Source organism: Phascolarctos cinereus, unplaced genomic scaffold (genome assembly GCF_003287225.1).
Source record: "Phascolarctos cinereus isolate Bilbo 61053 unplaced genomic scaffold, phaCin_HiC Scaffold_2;HRSCAF=192, whole genome shotgun sequence".
In the NCBI taxonomy this organism is placed as follows: domain Eukaryota; kingdom Metazoa; phylum Chordata; class Mammalia; order Diprotodontia; family Phascolarctidae; genus Phascolarctos; species Phascolarctos cinereus.
In genome coordinates this window covers 177,100,824-177,119,853 of record NW_027555625.1, presented here as the reverse complement: position 1 = coordinate 177,119,853, position 19,030 = coordinate 177,100,824, and the positions used below count along the sequence as shown (strand labels likewise).

The window sequence follows — 19,030 nt, the reverse complement described above, 5'->3', positions numbered from 1 at the left end:
TCATAGTTATGTGTCTTTGTTTTTTACCCCCTATTACAATGTTAGCTCCTTAAGAGTAGTTCCTGTCCCATGTATATATCTTTGTATTCCTATCGCCTAACATGGAACCTCAACCACAGTACATGTTTTTAGGCATAGAGCGTATCATCAGTTAATCACAAGTAACACAGAAATCTGGTATTAAAGGAGAAAATGTGTATGGGTCAGGTTTGGCTGTTCGATATTATCTCATTCATTTCATGAAAAAACCCTGCCTTCTGATCTAATTCTTGGGGAATTACATTTATGACAAAGATGTACTCCCCTCTCCCCCTTTCCACCCCATTGCATTAATTAGCTAATTTGTAGTGTAATAATTCCAACTCTCTCCACCTTATAGAAATAACATTAAAGCAAACAGTCCTTTCAGGAATTCCTGTCATTACATTTGAAATAAGTAAAAGTCTGACTAATAAGTTATCTCTCTAGGAAACTTAAGAATCAGCTTCCTTAGTTAAATACAGAACAACAACAACAATGAACACATAATAGCTTCATTACTAAATGTCCCTGTGCCTACTTTATGTATTACTTGAGGTTATGGTTTTATACGACAACATTGTAACATTAGAGTTTTGTTTATTTTTTCAATTTTTTGCTCAACAGTATTGTCTCTTAGTAAAAACCATACTATTCAGGGTTTTCATTCCTCCTTAGTCTGTATGAAACATATTTTGTTAATTATCTAAAAAGACATGAACTGGCATATATTAAGTCCCAAGATCATACCTCAGTTTATCATCAAAGCAATCTTTAAACTTATCATCAGGTAACGGGAGGCTGGGCTACTGAAATTCTCCATGCCCAAATCCAAAACTAATCCTGTACCAGAAAAAGCAATTTTAGAAATACTTGGGGCAAAAAGAATGGCTCTCTGTAATTCTGGATAGATCCTTGCCCCATTTTACAATAAAAGTTAGTTATCTCAAAAACACTGACCTGCACTGATTCTTTCTGGCTACTTTCAGACTGATTTAGTGCTTGTGTCTAAAGTAAGACAGAATCATTCCAGGGCAGCAGTGCTTAAAACAGCAAAGCAGAGTACAATGCAAGTGAGTTTCTGAAGGAAATTGTTCCACATGGCATATTTTAAAGTAATTTGGCTGTAGGCAAAATGTGAGCATTTAACAGATTAGTTTAGTAATGCATTATTTTTGGAGGTAAAATCTGGATTTTGTAATGTGAAGGGCCCTTGAACAAATCTGTGTCTGAGTTATGTGTTATATTGAACAGAAAGCACTTGGGATACACTTGATTTATTGTCCTCTTCAATGTTAAAAGGAAAACATTTTCTCTATACTTTAGTGATGTACTTAGAGATATGTGTCCTTTGAAAGACTTAATTTAAGAGTTTAGGTACTATTGTTATTTTGTAAGATAATTTTGTATACTTACTATCACCAATTAATTCAAACTATACCATTTGCACATTATAAGAGAGGGTGAAGGTTTTAAAATGATACACGGTAGAGTTTGGATCTAGGCTGATTCACAGTCTCCCTCTCCACCCTGTCCCTTTCGAAAAGGCCCAGTAACTTTGATATCTGTATTGATGTCCATTCTTTGTGTTACCCATGGATCCCAGCTTAATTTAGGTCCCCATTACTTTTTACCTGGACTGTTGGGATAACCTGCCAATCACTAATCTCTATCTACTTGAATCCATTCCAATGACAATAATAACACTAACAATATAATGCCTTAAAGTTTATGTATTACTTTATCCACAGTTACTTTATAAGTAGGTCATGGAAGTATTAACCTACATTTTACAGATTAGAAAACTGAGGAAAACAAATAATGTGACTTATTTGTATCCATACAGCTAGCAAGCCTTGGAACCAGAATTCAAATTTTACTCCTGACTTAAAGTCTAGCAGTCTTTGCTCTGTATACTACATACTACCCCCAGATTGATAGTATTAAATTTTTCTTTTTTATTGTCAATTTAATCATCAACAAACACAAAGATATTTTCTTTCTCCCTTGTACTTCCGTTTACTTTGATCTCCAATATATGCTTATATGATCTCATTTGTATTGTTATTTGTATACATATCTATTTTCTTCTAAACTGTGAGAACTTTGAAGGAAGCAAACTTGGAAGAGCAATCATCTTCATTCTTGCATAATCTCTCACCCTAACCCTCAGTGGCTAGCACAATATGCTGCATACAACTGAGTAATTTTCGTAATCATAGAATTGGAACAAAATTTAGAAGTCCAGTTGCATCCCCATTTAAAGAATAAATAAATCCCCTCTACATCTTGACAATTTTTCATTTAATTTCTGCCTTCTGAGATGAGGAGGCTTTCCCCGAGAGGCAGCCATGTGGTCTAGTGCATAGAGTTCTGGGCCTGGAGTCAAGAAGACCTGAGTTCAAATCCAGCCTTCTAAACTTACTAGTGTTTGGCCCTGGCAAGTCACTTGACCTCTGTCCTTAGTTTCCTAAACTGTATAATAGGGACAATTATAGAACCTACCTCTCAGGGTTGTTGTGAGGCTCAAATAACATTATATTTGTATTACACTTATTATAGCGCCTACACAGAGTATTCACTTAGCAGATATTTGTTTCTTTCTCTAGGCAAAAAAAACCAAAACAAAACAAAACAAAATTTTAGACATTCATCTCTCATATTTAGAAAATTTGTCCTTTTATTTAGCTGAAATCTTCCTGCCTGTTGGTTGGAAATTTAATAGTTTCTCCTTAAGAAAATGTGTTCTGTAATTATAGATCATGTCATTAACTGGCCAGTTATCTTATGTAATACCTTCTGGGGTTAATGAGACTAAAGATTGTGAATGACTCTCTATAGACTCAGCACTTTGGAAAAATAAAATAAAATATTAATATATTGTATTCATTTATTACATTAATATTAAGAACAGCATCAATTTTTAAATGTTATCTATTGTCCTCTAAAGCACTTAAGTAACATGCATCTCCAATGTAGAGATACCCATCGATAGCAAAGAAGGCAGAAGGAGCCAGCAGAAAAGGTAGGAGGAGAACCAGGAGAGAACATTGTCATGAAATCATTAGAAGAAGAGAATACCAAGGAGAAAATCATGATCAGCAGCACCAAAAGCTTCAGAGAGTTTAAGGAGAATGAAGATTGAGAAAAGGCCACTAGGTTTGGCAATTAAGAAATCATAGATAACCTTGGAGAGAGCAGTTTCAATCAAGAGATAAGATCTGAAGCCAGGCTATAGAGGGTTAAGAGGAAAGTGAGGGGAAAGGAAATGGAGGCATCTGTTGCAGTCTACCTTCTAAAGGAATTTAGCCATGAAAGGGAGGAAAGATGTGGAAGGATAGTCAGTGGGCATACATGGATCAAGTGAGGGTGTTTTGAGGATGGGAAAAACATGGGCATGTTTGGAGGCAGCAGGGAAGAAGCCAGTAGACAAGGAGAGGTTGAAGACGAGTAAGAGTGGGGATGATAGAGGGGCCAGTCTACCAGAGAAGAAGGGATGCAACAGGATCACTTGTGTAGTTAGAAAGGTTTACTTTGGCAAGGAGAAGGGCCACCTACTCATGTAAGCTAGGGGTAGAGTCAGACATAGTAGCTAACAGCATCTGGGAGCTGTGAGTTGAGGATAAGGGGAAAAGAAGTTCTCAGCAAATATCCTTAATTTTTTATTAAAATATAAAGTAAAGTTCTTAGCTGACATGGTGGGGAGAAGGGAATCTATGGGAGTTTTGAGGAGGCATGAAAATCTGCTCTGTTGAGGAAAATAGTGTGTCTAGTAGGGAGGTATAAAAGGATTGCCTTGTAAGGGCCTAGATGAGATTATGTAACATAAATTTATAGTGGCTCTAATCAGCATAGTTTCATGATTTCCTCCAGCTTTGTTGAGCAGCACAGGAGTAGGAGCAAAGGAAGTAAATGGTGGGGGTAATCCAGGGCTGAGACTTGGCAAGTAAGTTAAGATCAGTGTTAGAATTAGAAGGCAAGGGATTCAAGAGAAGAGGAATATATACAGTTCAGTTGGCTCAATAAAGGGTCAAGTTAGGAAAGAGAGGAGAGTGTAATCAGTGAATGTGTGATGGCCTGGGAAATAACTAAGGATTCTGGGGACTGGAGGTAGCAGTAAAGATGAAGAGCAGGTTACAGCATAGAGGGAGAGATAGAATAATGACAGATTGTGATCAGATAAGGTAATTTCAGTCTTGATAAACATGGAAGTGGAATATTTGTGGGTGATGGCAAGATCAAAGATATGATCATCTCTGTGTGTAGCTCAGATTGGATAACCAGAAATGAACAAATTGAGGAGCTAAGAGGTAAGGGTATTTGAGGGAGTATCAATATGTATGTTTCAGTCCCTATTGTGAGGGCAGGAATTGAAGAGAAGAAAGACTGAGCTAAAGCACCAAGCTCATTGAAGAAATAGTATCCTGGAGGTCAGTAGATAACAGCTATTAGAATGTTGACTGGGTGGTAGATATTATGAGTGAAGCTTAAAGGAGGAAAGGTTACATAGTGATAAAGATAAGGGGAAAAGGAGGAAATGGCAATGGGGAGCAAGGAGTAATAATAACAGTGATGACTATGGTGATAACAGCTAACATTTATATAGTGCTTACTGTGTGCTAGGCATTGGGTAATTTACAATTATTATCTCATTTGATCCTCATAAGAACTCTGGGAGGTAGATGCTATTATTCCCATTTTACAGATGAGGAAACTGAGGTAAACAGGTTAAATGACTTGCCCATTGTCACAGCATTTTTAAGTGTCTGAGATCAGATTTTTAACTCAGATCTTCCCAACTCCAAGCCAACATTCAGTGCCACCTCCTGAACCAATGAGTCTGGGCAGTAAGTGAAAGGGCAACCAGTACTGGAAAAGGGTGGTTAGGGAGACTTTGTCACCAGGAGGGAGTTACGTCTTTGAGAGCCAGAAAACAAAAGGAACAGAAAAGGAAAAGATTTAAGATTAAAGCAAATTTGTTACCTAGGGAATGGACATTCCAGAGAGCACAGTGGAAGGGATGAGTAATGCTTGCAGGGATTAGGAATAAGAGAGTTTATTGGGATTAAGAATGGGAATTGGAATATGAGGTTTGAATTGATCTTTTCAGCTGTGCCTGCCCACTTAAATACTAATCAACTCCATAAATTCGAGGTTTGTTTCATGTTTTTCTTTCTATTCCCCAGTGACTAGCACGAAACCTGGTACAAAATAGGTACTTAATAAATATTTGTTGAATTAAATTAAATTACATTCCATTTTGAAACATAAAGGACAGCAATTTACATATATGGTCATTTTTACCAAGAATTACAGAATAATTGGCCAAGTTCATGAGGTGACTAGTTTCTATTTTACACAAGGAATTTCCTGTTTTCTGATTTGACACAAAATTTCGCCAAACTGAGTAATGTGTTTGCAACAGTCTAGCATGGTATAACTTGGTCAGCCACTTGAATAACAGATATATACAGATACTGATTGTAAGTAATATCCATACTTTTTGACACAGCTTAGGTGTGGGGACAGTCTGATAACCAGATGTCTACAAAAATATGACTTCCCTTCCCCAATGGCAATGCCCACTTGGTAGAAAAACTGAGGAGAGTTGCTTAGTTGGACGGTGATAGTTTTTCCTCTCATGACTTTTTCTTAATTATCTTTATCAAAAAGTTCAACTTGGAAAATTATGGCACTGAACTACATATGTAAAGAAATAATTTACTTCTGTAATTTTGTAAAACATTATAATATAAACTGATAATGGATTTCTCTTCTTCCTCTTAAAATATTTTGTCACAAAAAATGGGAAAAATTCTTTTGACTGTATGAAAAAAACAGTGAACTTAAAACGATAACAACTATATAATGTATCAAGGATCCACAATATTTTGAGAATTTTCAGGATTGAATATGTAAGCTTTTGAGCATACCTGTTCTGAGAGAAAAGTTATTAGTGTAAACTGGTTATTATTATTAGATAAGCATATCAACAAAGGCTGTGAGTTTAACAGCCTTTTCAGATGTAACAGGTGCAGCTACAGGAAGATAAAGACAAACCTGTGGGGGTTTGAAGTAGGTCCTCAGTTAATTGGAAACAGCTATAAAGTTAATTAGTTGAAGCAATTATCATGCTATCATTAGATCATAGATTTAGTGTAGTATTGTAAACTACCTAAGGGCAGAGACTATTCCACTTTTGTCTTTGTATGCCCAGTGTGTAGCACAGTGCCTAGCTCATAATAGGCATCAATAAATGCTCATGAATTGATTCATTGGAAGAGACTTTAGAGACCATCTAGTCCAATCCTTTCATTTTATAGATCACTAAACTGAGGCCCAGGGAGTTTAGATGACTTGCCCCAGGTCACCAGATAGAAAGCATCAGAGTAATCTTCGAATCCAAGTCCTTTGACTCCAAATCCAGTGCACTTTCACCTGTACCATACTGAAAATTACATTAAAGAGATAGTAGGGAATCACTCTGGTGGCTTCTGTACCCACAGTCGGCTGATGTGTTTGAAAACTTATGTTTTCATCTGCGGTGAGGAGGAAAGGAAATTTCATGGGTAAATATATAATCAAAGTGAAACAACCTGCTCCAAACTTTCACATGCTTTCAAACAGGTAGAGATAAAGCACACTCTTTATGTTTAACATTAAAGAGTCATTTTGACCTTGAAAAGTTATTAGAACTCTGATCCACAAAAGATTTCTTTTCACTGTTTCCAATTACATTATATCAGTGACTTACATCATTTTTTCTCATCTTAAACATTAATGTATTACTGTAGTCCAGTTATCTTTAATTATACCAATATGCAGAATTCTGAGAATAAAACAATGAGAAGCAAGCTAGACTAGATTTTTCAGTCCAGGGTTGGGAAACAGGGTTCACTGAATCTGAATTCCATTTGCTTAGACTTTTAAGTGGTCCTTTGGAATGAAGAATTTACTCTAAAGTCAATTTCTAGGAAAGAGCTGTCATTCTCTGTGTGGGTTATATGGATTTTCATAGATGCTTTCTGCCACACCCATATAAAATTTATATAGTTTGTCTTTACAATTCTGAATTACAAATTCAGTTTTACACAATTTTTTCACAGTCTAGATAGTCCAGATTGCTTGAAACGAATGACTTCAGCATCATCTTCATGAAGGAAGGACAGAAAATGTCATTATTTAGAGATTTGGAACAAAGTCTACCCATTGGCCGTTGTGCATTGGCTGCCAAATCAATCTTCCACATTTTAACTTTTTTGTTTTTAGTTTGATTAAAAACATTAACTTTGAGTTTTTCTATTTCATTATGCAACGAAGCCATTCATGTCTAATTCAGATCACTGATAATAGAAATCAAACCAATGATACCAGAAAGAAACCACAATTTGAAGATTCTCAAAGGAGGGTATCTCCACAGTTCAAGTCTTAGCCTGGAGAATACCCTGAAATTAAGGAAGAGAGGAAAATGCACTTTGGTTTAGCATTTGCTGAAATGGCTGTCATCAAAGCTTGTTTCTCCACTAAATTACTCTGGTATAATGTAAAGAATGCTGAGATCAGTCAGGAGATAGAAGTACCAGGCCTGCCTCCAGTACAGGCTTAACTGAGACCTCTGATAAATTACCAAACTTTTCTGGCTTATTTCCATTAACAAGAAAAAATAAATTCCAATCTTAATATATTGATTTGGACTGTGAGATTCTTCTGGTCTCCATAGACTCAGCTTTGGGAATTAATGCATAGCACAATGTCATTACCTGTTTTATCAGCTATCTGTCACCCCTTAGCCATTGTCCTCAGTAGCAGTGTAGGCAGGACCCAGAGCACAGGGCTTAATAAGGATTACCAGAAGAATGCATATAAACCCAAAGAAGTCTCAGTTCAGTGAATGGAAGAAACTTTGTTAAACTAATACTCTTACTATTTATCTTGGAATACAACTGCTAGAGGCCAAATTCAGATGATAGGTCTAAGCTCATCCCTTTAGAGGGGCAACTAGGTGGCACAATGGGTAGAGCACTGGACTTGGAATCAGGAAGACTCACCTTCATAAGTTCAAATCTGGTCTGAGATACTTACTAACTGTGTGACCCTGGGCAAGTCTCGCTTAACCCTGTTTCTCTGAGTTCCTCATTTGTAAAAATGAGCTGGAGAAGGAAATGGCTAACTACTTCAGTATCTTTGCCAAGAAAACCCAAAATGGGGTCACAAAGAATTGGACACGACTGAAACAACTGAACAGCACACATTTAGGACCCTTTTTGGATCCTAGGCATGAATCTGTTGACACTGTGAATGTCACATCTCCCCTTAAACTCCTATTTAAACCTCTCATCTCCTAAATACTGACTGATTCTGACTCACTCTAAGATGCTTCTGGCCCCAAATTCCACAAGAAAACCCTGGCCACATTCTTTCCCTGTAGCCCAAGTGATTGTTCCCCACACTCTGCTTTGCCTCAGCCCAAGGCAACTCATCCCTACCCCAGTGGGAATGGAGCCAGAAAGAACAAAAAACAACTTTCTGTACATCTTTAATGCCTATGGGAACTTACACTTTGTTTTCAATATATTGTATGTGCTTTTCTCCTTCGTAGTACATTCAACATTCAAGAGGTATAGGGTGTGATCAGGGGAAACTAATTCCTCTGGCATAATGGCTGCAGAGCACTTTTCAGGGCTGTTCTCCACCTGTGGTGCCCACTGATCCATCCAGCTCTCACCTGTGGCTCCAAGAAGCTGCAGCACATGCAGCAACTACACCCCAGTAAACCTTTTGGCATTAGGGCTAAACCAGATTAAGGGTAACTGAGGGATCTCAGACCTTTCTGTGATTTAGGGGCATATCTACCCTAAGCATGTGAAGACTTCCCATGGAATGGGCAGGTGAGAATAATTTGTTCCAAATGCCATGAAGGCAGCTGAAGCAAGCACTGTGGAATACTTAGAGCTTGGTTAAACATCGAAGATGCCAAGGTCATCCACTGCATCCCAAGCCATCACCAGTCATCTTGACTTTGTCTTGCCACTGGACTGTGATGACTCTGGAAGACAGAATGAGGCCAATGACTTCACACAACTCTGCCTCACTTAAATCCAATTTGTGCATAAATCAAAAGACATCACCCTTACAATTTTACCATTTTCCCCTATCTCAATATCCTGTGACCACGGGCAAGTGATGAAACAGATACACTAGGAGCTGTAGTCACAACCATGCACACAGGTGGCCCAGGACATGGGGTCATCTTCTCACTGAAAGCAACAGTGGATTTGGCTGCTTTTTAAGGACCATGCTGTTTACCTCCTGGCATAAACAAGGGCCTAGAAAAGATGACCTAAATTTTTTTGGCTTTACCCAAGGCTAGCCTGTTTACCATAGCAGGCAGGGATCCCACAATGTTGTTGAAACACAAAAAAATAAATGTATAAAAACTTCTTCAAAGATGATTCCACTCACCATCAGTACGTGGAATGTGTGCACACTTGTGGACAACATGAAATCCAGTAGACCTGAAAGACGAACAGCTCTTGTGAGAGAACTCAGCGGGTATCACATCCAAATAGCAGCTTGAGTGAAACAAGGCTGACAAATGAAGGCCAGCTTACCAAAGGTGGAACTGGATACATGTTCTCCTGGAGCGGCTGCAGTGAAGGGGAGTGCAGTGAAGCTGGTATAGGTTTTGCAATCAAAACTAATCTAGTCAACAAGCTTTTATGCCTACCAAAAGGAGTGAACGACAGCTTCATAACAATGCATTTGCCACTTGCAGGAAAGCACCAACCCACCAACATCGGTGCATATGTTCCTACCATGACAAACCCTGATGAGGTCAAAGACAAATTTTATGAAGACCTGGAGACTGTCATCGTGTGTCGAAAGAGGACAAGCTTATAATTCTGGGTGACTCTAATGCAAGAGTAGGCATAGACTACCAGACGTGGTAGGGAGTCTTTGGGAGAAGTACAATTGGAAACAGCAACAGCAGTGATCACTTACTACTGATGATTTGTGCATCTCATGACCTTCTCATCACCAATACTATCTTTTATTTACCTAAACACAATAAAACTTTGTGGATGTACCCTCGAAGCAAACAATGGCATTTAATAGACTATGTCATTGCAAGGAGAAGAGACAGACAAAGTGACAAAGGCAATGTATGACACAGAATGCTGGACTGATCATAGACTTATCCTCTCTAAGCTAAATACTTGCATTCAATAAAAGCAGTGGCTGCAAGGCAAGATGACTACCAAAAGACTTAAGGTCAACAGATTAGAACACTTCTCTGAGTGGGAACAATTTGTTTCTAAGTTGGAGGCAAAGCTGAGCCAATACAGGGTTGACAACAGTGGAACAGAAAAGGAGTAGGCAACTTTCAGAGATTTGGTATACAGCACTGCACTTACTCATCTGGGTCAGAACACTCATAAACATCAAGACTGATTTGACAAAAATGATGGAGAAATTCAAAAGCTGCTAAATGAAAAACAACTCCACAGGGTTTACCAGCAGGATAGTTCATCTGCCTCTAAGAAGGCAGCATTTATCTCCATCAAAAATGAAGTGCAACAGTACAGCAACATTGTGCAGTGATGAACTATGAATTACTTAGCTCTTCTCAGTAATAGGATGATCTAAGACAATTCCAAAAGGCTCATCATGGAAAATGTAGTCCACATCCCAAGGAAGAATTCGTGGAGTCTTAATGAAGATTGAAGCATACTATTTTCACTTTCTCTATTTTTTTTGTCCCTTTTGTTCTATTTTTTCTTTCACAACATGACTAATATGCAAATATGATTTATGTGATTATACATATATAACCTATATTAAATTGCTTACTATTTGGGGGGGAGGGGAAAGAGAGAAAAAAATTATAACTCAAAAACTTTGAAACTAGAAAAAATATACTATTAAAATATACTATTAAAATGCAATTGAGAAAAATTAAATAAAAACTTTTTTTAAAAAAAAAAGTAAAGTACAAGGAAAGCTTAAATGCAAATGGCTTTGTAAGGAGGAAAATGGATTTCAGTTTTATGCAGATAGCAACAATCCATAGCACTTTCATGACGCCATGAGGGATATTTGTGGGCTAAAGACCTATGCATCTTAACAACTCAGTGCTGATAAAGCTACACTGATGAGTAATAAGGACCTGATCGTGGAGAGATGGGCTAAACACTTCCATAGTATTCTCAACAGACTATCATCAGTCAATGCTAAAACCACTGACCTTTTACCTCAGGTTGAAGTCAATCTCTCTCCAGCCAAATTTCCAACAGAAGAAGAGATTCTGAACGCTTCTTCTCTTACGGCAAAGCACCTGGTGCTGATTCTATTCTAGCTAAGATTTACAAGGTAGGGAGTCCATTGCTCGTACAAAAGCTGATTGAGATTTTCCAGGTTATATGGCAAGAGGAGATTATCCTCAGGATGCCTCCATTACCCATCTCTATAAAGGAAAGGGAAATAGGTGTTCCTATGACAATCGCAGGGGAGTCTCTCTCTTAGTCATTGCTGGCAAGATTCTTGCCAGAGTCCTCCTTAATAGGTTAATCCTTCACCTGAAAGATGGTCATCTACCTGAAAACCAGTGTGACTTGCATGACATGGAGACTCTGGCAAAAGACTGCCCAGCATGGTGTGCCTGTATCAAAGAAGGCTTTGTGTTGTATGAGCAAGGCAGAATTGCAGTAGCTCAAAAAAAAAAACACGTGACGTACAAATTTAGAGACATCTCCGCCTCAAATGTTCACATGGGCTATTGTGCCCAACTTGCGGCAGAGCATTCTGAGCTCGTATTAGTCTGATCAGCCATAATTAGACATACTATACGTTGATTCCAACATAGTGAAGTCATTTTGGTCCTCTTTAAGAATGAAGGACAGCTGTCCCCACTACCATAAAGAAGACATTCCTAATTTTTTTTAAAAGATAGAAGAATCACAAAATGCTAATTATATTATGTTAGATATAAAATAGGTTGTGGGAGAAAAAGAATACCTATCTAATCTATGTGTTCATAATGTATTTATTTTGGAGATAATTTATACAAAGTTGTTTTAAAAATTAAATATTTTTCAAAAGTCATATACTCTTACTATGGAGTATCATTTGCTTAGTTGATTTTATGGTTGTATTTCATTCATTCACTCACCAAATAAATATTTATTGAGCCATCTTTTATTTCCAAGGTACTGCATTATCTCCAATTATACTATAACTTAAGAATAACTTAGGAAAAACATAGAATTATATTTCTTCTCAATAAAAAGTATACGATCAATTACAGGATTTGAGAGTTTAAAGGTATTTCAGTGGCCATGTAGCCCACCCCATACACAAAAGGAATCCTCACTGTAAATACCCAAGAAGCCTCTGCTGGAAAACCTCTGCTTGGAACCCAGCACCTCTTAAGTAAGCTCATTCTATTTTGGGGCATCTCAAATTGTTATGCAGTTTTTCCTGACATCAGAACTAAAGGTGTCTCTTTGCAAATTCCATTACTCCTCATTCTACCCTCTGGAGCCAAAAAGAAGTCGTCTAATCCTTCCTCCGCAGAACAACCCTTCAGATACTGAAAACAGCTTTTAAATTCCCCAAGTCTTTTCCTCTCCATGCTAAACACCCACATGTCCTTCAACTAATTTTCACATGAGTTAGATTCAAGGTCTTCCATCATCCTGGTTGCCCTCCGCTGGAGACTCCCCAGTTTATCAATGTCATTTTAAATTTGTAGCTCCAAAAACTTAACACAATACTACAGATGACAAGAGCAAAGTACCAAGGAATTATCACCTTCCTATTCCTGGAAGCTAGCCTCTAGGCATAATGTCTAGAAATGTGGCCTATTTCATATGGATACCAATTAATTGCTTTAACTTAGCTTAAGTTAAATCTTCTTAAAATGTAGGTCATTTTAAAAAGTCTACATTTTAGAAGAAAATACTTGATATTTAAGGGAAGCAAATTGGCTACCTTCTTATTTCTAATGTATTTTCAAATCAAATGAAGCAGGTTTGGGTTATTAAAATTATGCAGTAGAAATTATCTCTGTTTATATATATTTGTGAACCATAAGTATACATTTTTCTATCAGAGCTTAATGAAATGTTTATACTCAAACTAAAATTGGTAAATAAGTATCACAGTATTTAAATTTTTCTTTTATACCTAGGCATTGCAGCATATCGTCATTGACTATCATCCATATTAAATCCATGAGATTTCTGTCATAATATGTAAACTGACATCACAAATGTATTTAGTGTGGGGCAGCTAGAGCTCTGGTTTTGAAGTCAGAAAGACCTGAGTTCAAATCCAGCCTCAGACATTTGACACTTAGTAACTGTGTGACCCTGGGCAAGTCACTTAACCCCAATTTCCTCACCAAAAAAGTGTGTGTGTGTGTGTGTGTGTGTGTGTGTGTGTGTGTGTGTAAACCAATTTCTATGGAAGTCATTCTAACATAATAAACAGTAGCCTTTTCTTCTTCCACAGAATATAACAAAAATAATGAGGAGAACACTGATAACCTAGGGAGTCAAGTAAAACCTGCTCTAGGAGATTACTTTGAGCTGAGCTTTGAAAGAAGCTAGAAATTCTGGGGGATAAGGGTGAGAAGGGAGTGCATTTTAGGCATGGTGGAGAGCCTGTGAAAATGCACAGACATAGGACATAGGATGTTGTATACTATCTATCAAGAGGGCCAGGCATCTAGATTCTGTGAAAGCAAATAATGTATAATTAGCCCAGAAATAGAAACTGAAGCCAATTAGTGAAAAAGATTTTTAAACAATATCCAAGTGAGAGTGTAAGGATTTAGGGTTATGAGTAAAGTATATGAGCTTTGATGGATGGATGCAGCAATATCCTTTACATAGTACAAAATCACTCTTAGAATTCTTTTTCACTTCCTTCCTGTTTCTCAGCTGTGTCCTGGATAGCTGAAGTTACTAAATGTGTAGCCTCCAATTCAGCAACATTCATTCATGCAAACTATTCAAACTCCAGATTAGTGTGTTACTCTTTCTGAAAATACTGAGAAACCTGGCAGCTCTTAATTTTGCTGTATTTGAAAGATAGGAGAATTCATAGAATTATGATGATAGTAGATATTATGTTTTACATGTATGTAATCTATTGTTGAGTTGGAAATGTCTCATGTTGTTGGTGCCTGCTGTCCTTACTCAGGTCTAACAGAGAAAAATAGTGATGCACACAATGCTATGGTCACTCTTTAAGGCCAAGACCTAGAAGAACAAAGGGATTAATTCTTTTACTTTGAAATCATTCAACTGTACAACATCGATTGGGTCATCAGTTTCAAGCCAGCCCAGTACAAAGGGCTTACCTCTTAAAATAGAAAAGCCCATGAGTAGAATTAGTTTGTTGGTTCTAGTGATGGGGAAAATATTTGTATATGGTCCTTAAAATTGATGAACTTATTCAATACCTCAGTTGGGTGGGAGCAATGATGAGATTAGAACATGAAATATCATCGAAGTACTAGCTTTTTTCCCCAAATGTTAAGAAAATATAGCTTATTATGTTATTAAACAATATATGCTGTGTGAAAGATATGAACTTATGCACATTTCATATATAGAAATGTTTGCTTATGTTCCACTCTCACTTACAGTTCTTCCCTCCCCTCCTTTCCTTTCTTCTCTAGCACCTATCCCCCATGCCCAGAACTGTCTTGTGTCAGCACCACCTGGTGGATGGGTAGAAGAACTCTGATCCAATTTTACCTTCCTTATCGGGGAATTGTGCCCATACTGTGTTCTCTTTTTCTTCCCTATTTAATTCTGCTTCAAGTAATCTTTTTTTCACATGTACGCACAGTCTTTTAGTCTCATTACTCTTTCCATGCCCTCTTCCAACTTTTCTCCAGTCATCTCACTAAAATCAAGCAACCCCTACCCACCTACACTCCATTTTTGAGCCTAAAAATAACTTAATCGTAAATAAAACAAGCTTAAGACGAGCACTAATAGTATTGTTATATCAAGGGGTAAATAAAGCTATAATTTTATAAATGAAACTAGGCATAAGAACCAGTGATTTCAGTCTCTAAAGTATTTAAAAGGTGTTTAAAAGATCCATTTGAAACATCCACAAGTCACATTCCACCTCTAATAAAAATAGATTTCCTTCAAGTACCAATGTTTAATATAAGCTAATGTTTGTTGTCGTTCAGTCATTTCAGTCCTACTCTTTGTGACACCATTTGGGGTTTTCTTGGCAAAAATACTGTAGTGATTTACCATTTCCTTCTCTAGCCCATTTGACAGATGAGGAAACTGAGGCAAACAGGGTTCAATGACTTGCCCAGGTCATATGGCTAGTAAATGTCTGATGCCAGATTTGAAATCAGGAAGATGATGAATCTTCCTAACTCCAGGCCCAGCACTCTATCCACCGTGCTACCTCACTGCCCCAAGCTGATGTTTATACACAATCTAAAAATATGAGTGATTCTTAGAACCCCCTACCACTAGTACTGCAGAGGTACAAGGAAGTAGCACAGGGCAAAAAGCCATTTTGTATTTTTCTTTGTTTTATGAGTTACCATGGCCAAAAAAGTTATCATTTAATGGTCAGCCTACTTGTGCTGAGTCTCTGTGTATTTAGGTCAGATCCTGGAAAGTACCTGATGGGCAAGAATATATTTGAAGTCTTTCTGTATTGGTGGAAAAAGGAAAACATTATTTCCTATTTGAATTTGTTCAAAGTGTCATAAATCTAGAGTAGAAAGGCACTTCAGTGGTCATCTAGTCCAGGCTTGCATTTCGTGGGTCAGGAAACTGAGGCCTAGTGAGGTGAGGTAACTGGGCCAAGATCATGCAAATAGCAAACATCAGTAAAGGTGTTTAAATCCAGGTCACCTGACTAGAGCCAGTATTTTTTCTACCTATTTACTTTATTATTATTGAAGCAGTATTATTTTTCATTTTTAATGTGCATCTTTTCATCCATGTTACAAGTCAACTAGGCTGTATGGGGTTAGCCTAAGAATCTACCATTATAATATCATCTCTGGGAAAACAGTATTTTTTCTGTGTCTAGTGAGCCAACACACAAACTGTTACAAGATAACCTATTCATAATTGTGGACAACAGATTTCAATAGAAAGATTGTATGGGACGTGAAGTGTTTGTCCTATATGCGAACTATGCACACATGCCTGTTTCTTAGCTCGGGTTCAGGCAGTTATTCTTTATGGTAGAGTGAAGCAGCTCAAGGCAAAGAAATATTGTTTAATCCCATGATCCCGAACACACACAAATATGAGGTATCTGGCAGCCCAAAGAGTTAAGCGTTCTGTGTGAAAAGCACAAATTAAGAAGACATGGTACTTGTTCCTATGCGATTTCTGATAACTTAAAAAAAACACAAAAACCTAAACTTTAATCATAATATTGTTCTTACCTAGGGAAAAAAAACTGATATTCCTGTAATTTAAAGGCTTCTCAAATTTGTAATGACTTTAATTTGTTTATAGGAATGCACAACACTTCTTTTGAATACTGAGTATAATTAATTTCATGCTTCAGAGTACAGCCTGTGGAATCTCAGAAAGAATTGTCTTTCTATGTGTATAGCAATGAGTTGTATTATGGTATTTTTTTCTTTTTTTTTTTAATGAACCACTAGGTATTAACCAAGGCCAATGGCAGAAACCTAAACCAAACAGACCAACATAGCTTGGCTAGGAGTATCTGAAAGAAAACCAAGTTTTGTTTTTCTGGATATATGGCTAAGCATTGGTTTCCAACTGTATTTGTTAAAAAATAAAGTTCATATCTGGGCCAAAGTTTTCTACAAAACTCAGGGAGAAAAGATTTATCTCTCACCTCCCTAAATTCAACTCTCATCTTTTAAAACCATCATTTTGCTTCTGAATTGTTGGATTTTTTTTTTAAATTGCATGGCTACTATGGTCAGAGTATTTCCATTGGTATTAAATAGCTGTGTAAAAAAAGCTATGCACAGTATATTGAGTGTCCATTACTTCATAAAGAAAGCTATTTTGTCAGTACAATTTTGTATAATCCATAGTCTCTTCTAGGGGGATGGAAAATAATTATATTTAAGTAACTACAATGAAAAATTAAGATTAATTAATTTGCAGACATTGTTATTGTTGTTTTTTTAATATCTGTTTGAAAAGGTAGTCATCCAGGCAAATTTTTGTAGCATGAGAAACATCCTACAGTCTTAAGGAATGGCTTAGCTCTTCTATATTTTGTGTTTGTTTCCCATTCCCTCCCAGCCCCAATTTAAAAAGATACAAGTATTAGCACAGTGTTTGTTCAAGTTTTAGAAAAGTGGCTTTGTAAAGTGTTTTAAATGATATGAGGAACTGTCTGTAGAGTAACAGAATTAGCAAGAGAGATTATCATTATCTTTTCTTTAAATTTTAACAAATTTCCACATGATATTTTGTGTAGTAAGTGAAGTTACTTTTTTCCCCATTGTCTCTTCACTAAGCAGATATAGAACATTTCTCCCATGTCACTCCATGTATGTACCTTAGTTCATACCTCAGTGCTCTTTCAGAAGTATGATTCCTTTGACTGATAAATTAAGAAGATAGCTTAGGGATTGTTTTGTAATATGCAAAAAAGTTTCCTTGAACTAAACTCCTTAACAAGATGCTAATCACTTAGGTGCTTGAAATGATATTCTTTCGCCTTGGAAAAATTAATCAGATGCAGAGTCTGTTTGACTTTCTGATAGTTTTTAAAACTTTATTTTTGGAGGGCTGGGGCAGGGTGTATGGAAGGAGTGGATTTCTATAAGAAATATAAATGTAAGGAACCCTTTTCTCTCACCCCAGGTATGAAAATCTGTCAAAAGAAATTTCAGTATTTTATGGACCACATGGTCATGGGGCTTATCTGGTACTCTATTCCATTTACTTTTTTCATTTTTAAGCAAAGTAGTTTTTATTATCATAGGTGCCAGAACCCAGAGAAAGAACACACAGCTAGGAAAGGCTCCACATACACATTGCATGGTTTTTTATTTGTTCCTTTGCTTCTATTTGCCATCCAGGTGTAAATAACAATACCAGTGAATTTTTCAGGTGCACTTTCTAGGTCTTATGAGATAGGGTTGATCGGGGCAGGTGTTAAGCAGATGAAAAGTCAATATTAAGTCACTCTAGGTGATATTTTAGCTGGATATCTAAAGGCTGCATTCTGGAGCACTATTGTATTACTGTTCAAATATCTGATAATTATATTTGTGAGTAAAGATGTATTTTGACTGGTTGCCCCATAAACTCTGATTTCTGGAACCTAGAATGGGTTCGAGGTTAAGCAACTCCTGGAATAGGGTTGCTTAACTTTTTCCTTCATTTAAACATTTTCAATCTTTCAGGAAAAGGGGGCAATTTGACTGTGAAAGAATTATTAGATTTCAAGTTTACCTGAAGGTGGCTTTAATTATAGCAAATACAATTAAACTGTTTTGTATTTGGTAAAACATTCTTTTATATCCCCTGACTATTTATTTAGGAAATGACTTACTAGCTGGATAGATGGGAGTGTTTACTACTCTATTTCTTTCATCCCTCACTGAGGTGTTCTGTTAGCATTGGCCTTTAACCATGTCACAGTTAAAATGAGCAGATTATTAAGTGTGAACATAACAATGGAAAGAAGGAAATAGGAAGTTAGTGTCAGGTAGATATTTAGTACTTTCAAATATGTGAGCTTGTATTGCTGAATACCTCCCAAACTTAGCTGAGCTATTTGTACATAAATGGTGGGTAAAGGGTTTTAAAGATAAGAAAGAATAAACCTTTAGCAGAGAATATACACAGTAGATGTGGGTCTTTTCCAGATATCATTGTGGGAGTTTTTTTAAAGTTTGAATAAGGTATTATTGCCATTATTTCTTAGAAGTTTTGAATTAGTTAAATGCTGTTTGAACCAAGAACCAGTTCAATTGAGGAATAATGGTAAGGGGATTTATTCATGTAATGAT

The 19,030-nt window shown here is 36.8% G+C and overlaps 2 protein-coding genes across 7 annotated transcripts in view; one reads left to right on the top strand and one right to left on the bottom strand.

Annotated features, from left to right (window-relative positions):
- Nucleotides 1-19,030, top strand: part of MCPH1 (microcephalin 1) — a 334,179-nt gene that overhangs the window by 216,485 nt on the left and 98,664 nt on the right. The gene's annotated exons all lie outside the window — the stretch shown is intronic.
- The window catches only part of ANGPT2 (angiopoietin 2), a 74,427-nt gene that overhangs the window by 53,483 nt on the left and 1,914 nt on the right, over nucleotides 1-19,030 (bottom strand). Inside the window, exon 1 of one of the 4 annotated variants that reach the window (XM_078149740.1) lies at nucleotides 9,481-9,533. The exons of 2 other annotated variants lie outside the window; for them this stretch is intronic. In XM_078149740.1, coding sequence (XP_078005866.1) covers nucleotides 9,481-9,519 — 39 coding nt within the window. In that variant the 5' untranslated portion in view covers nucleotides 9,520-9,533. Of the gene's footprint in view, nucleotides 1-8,871; nucleotides 8,911-9,480; nucleotides 9,534-19,030 lie in introns of those variants that run through there. One more of the 4 variants, XM_078149741.1, reaches the window with a different exon arrangement.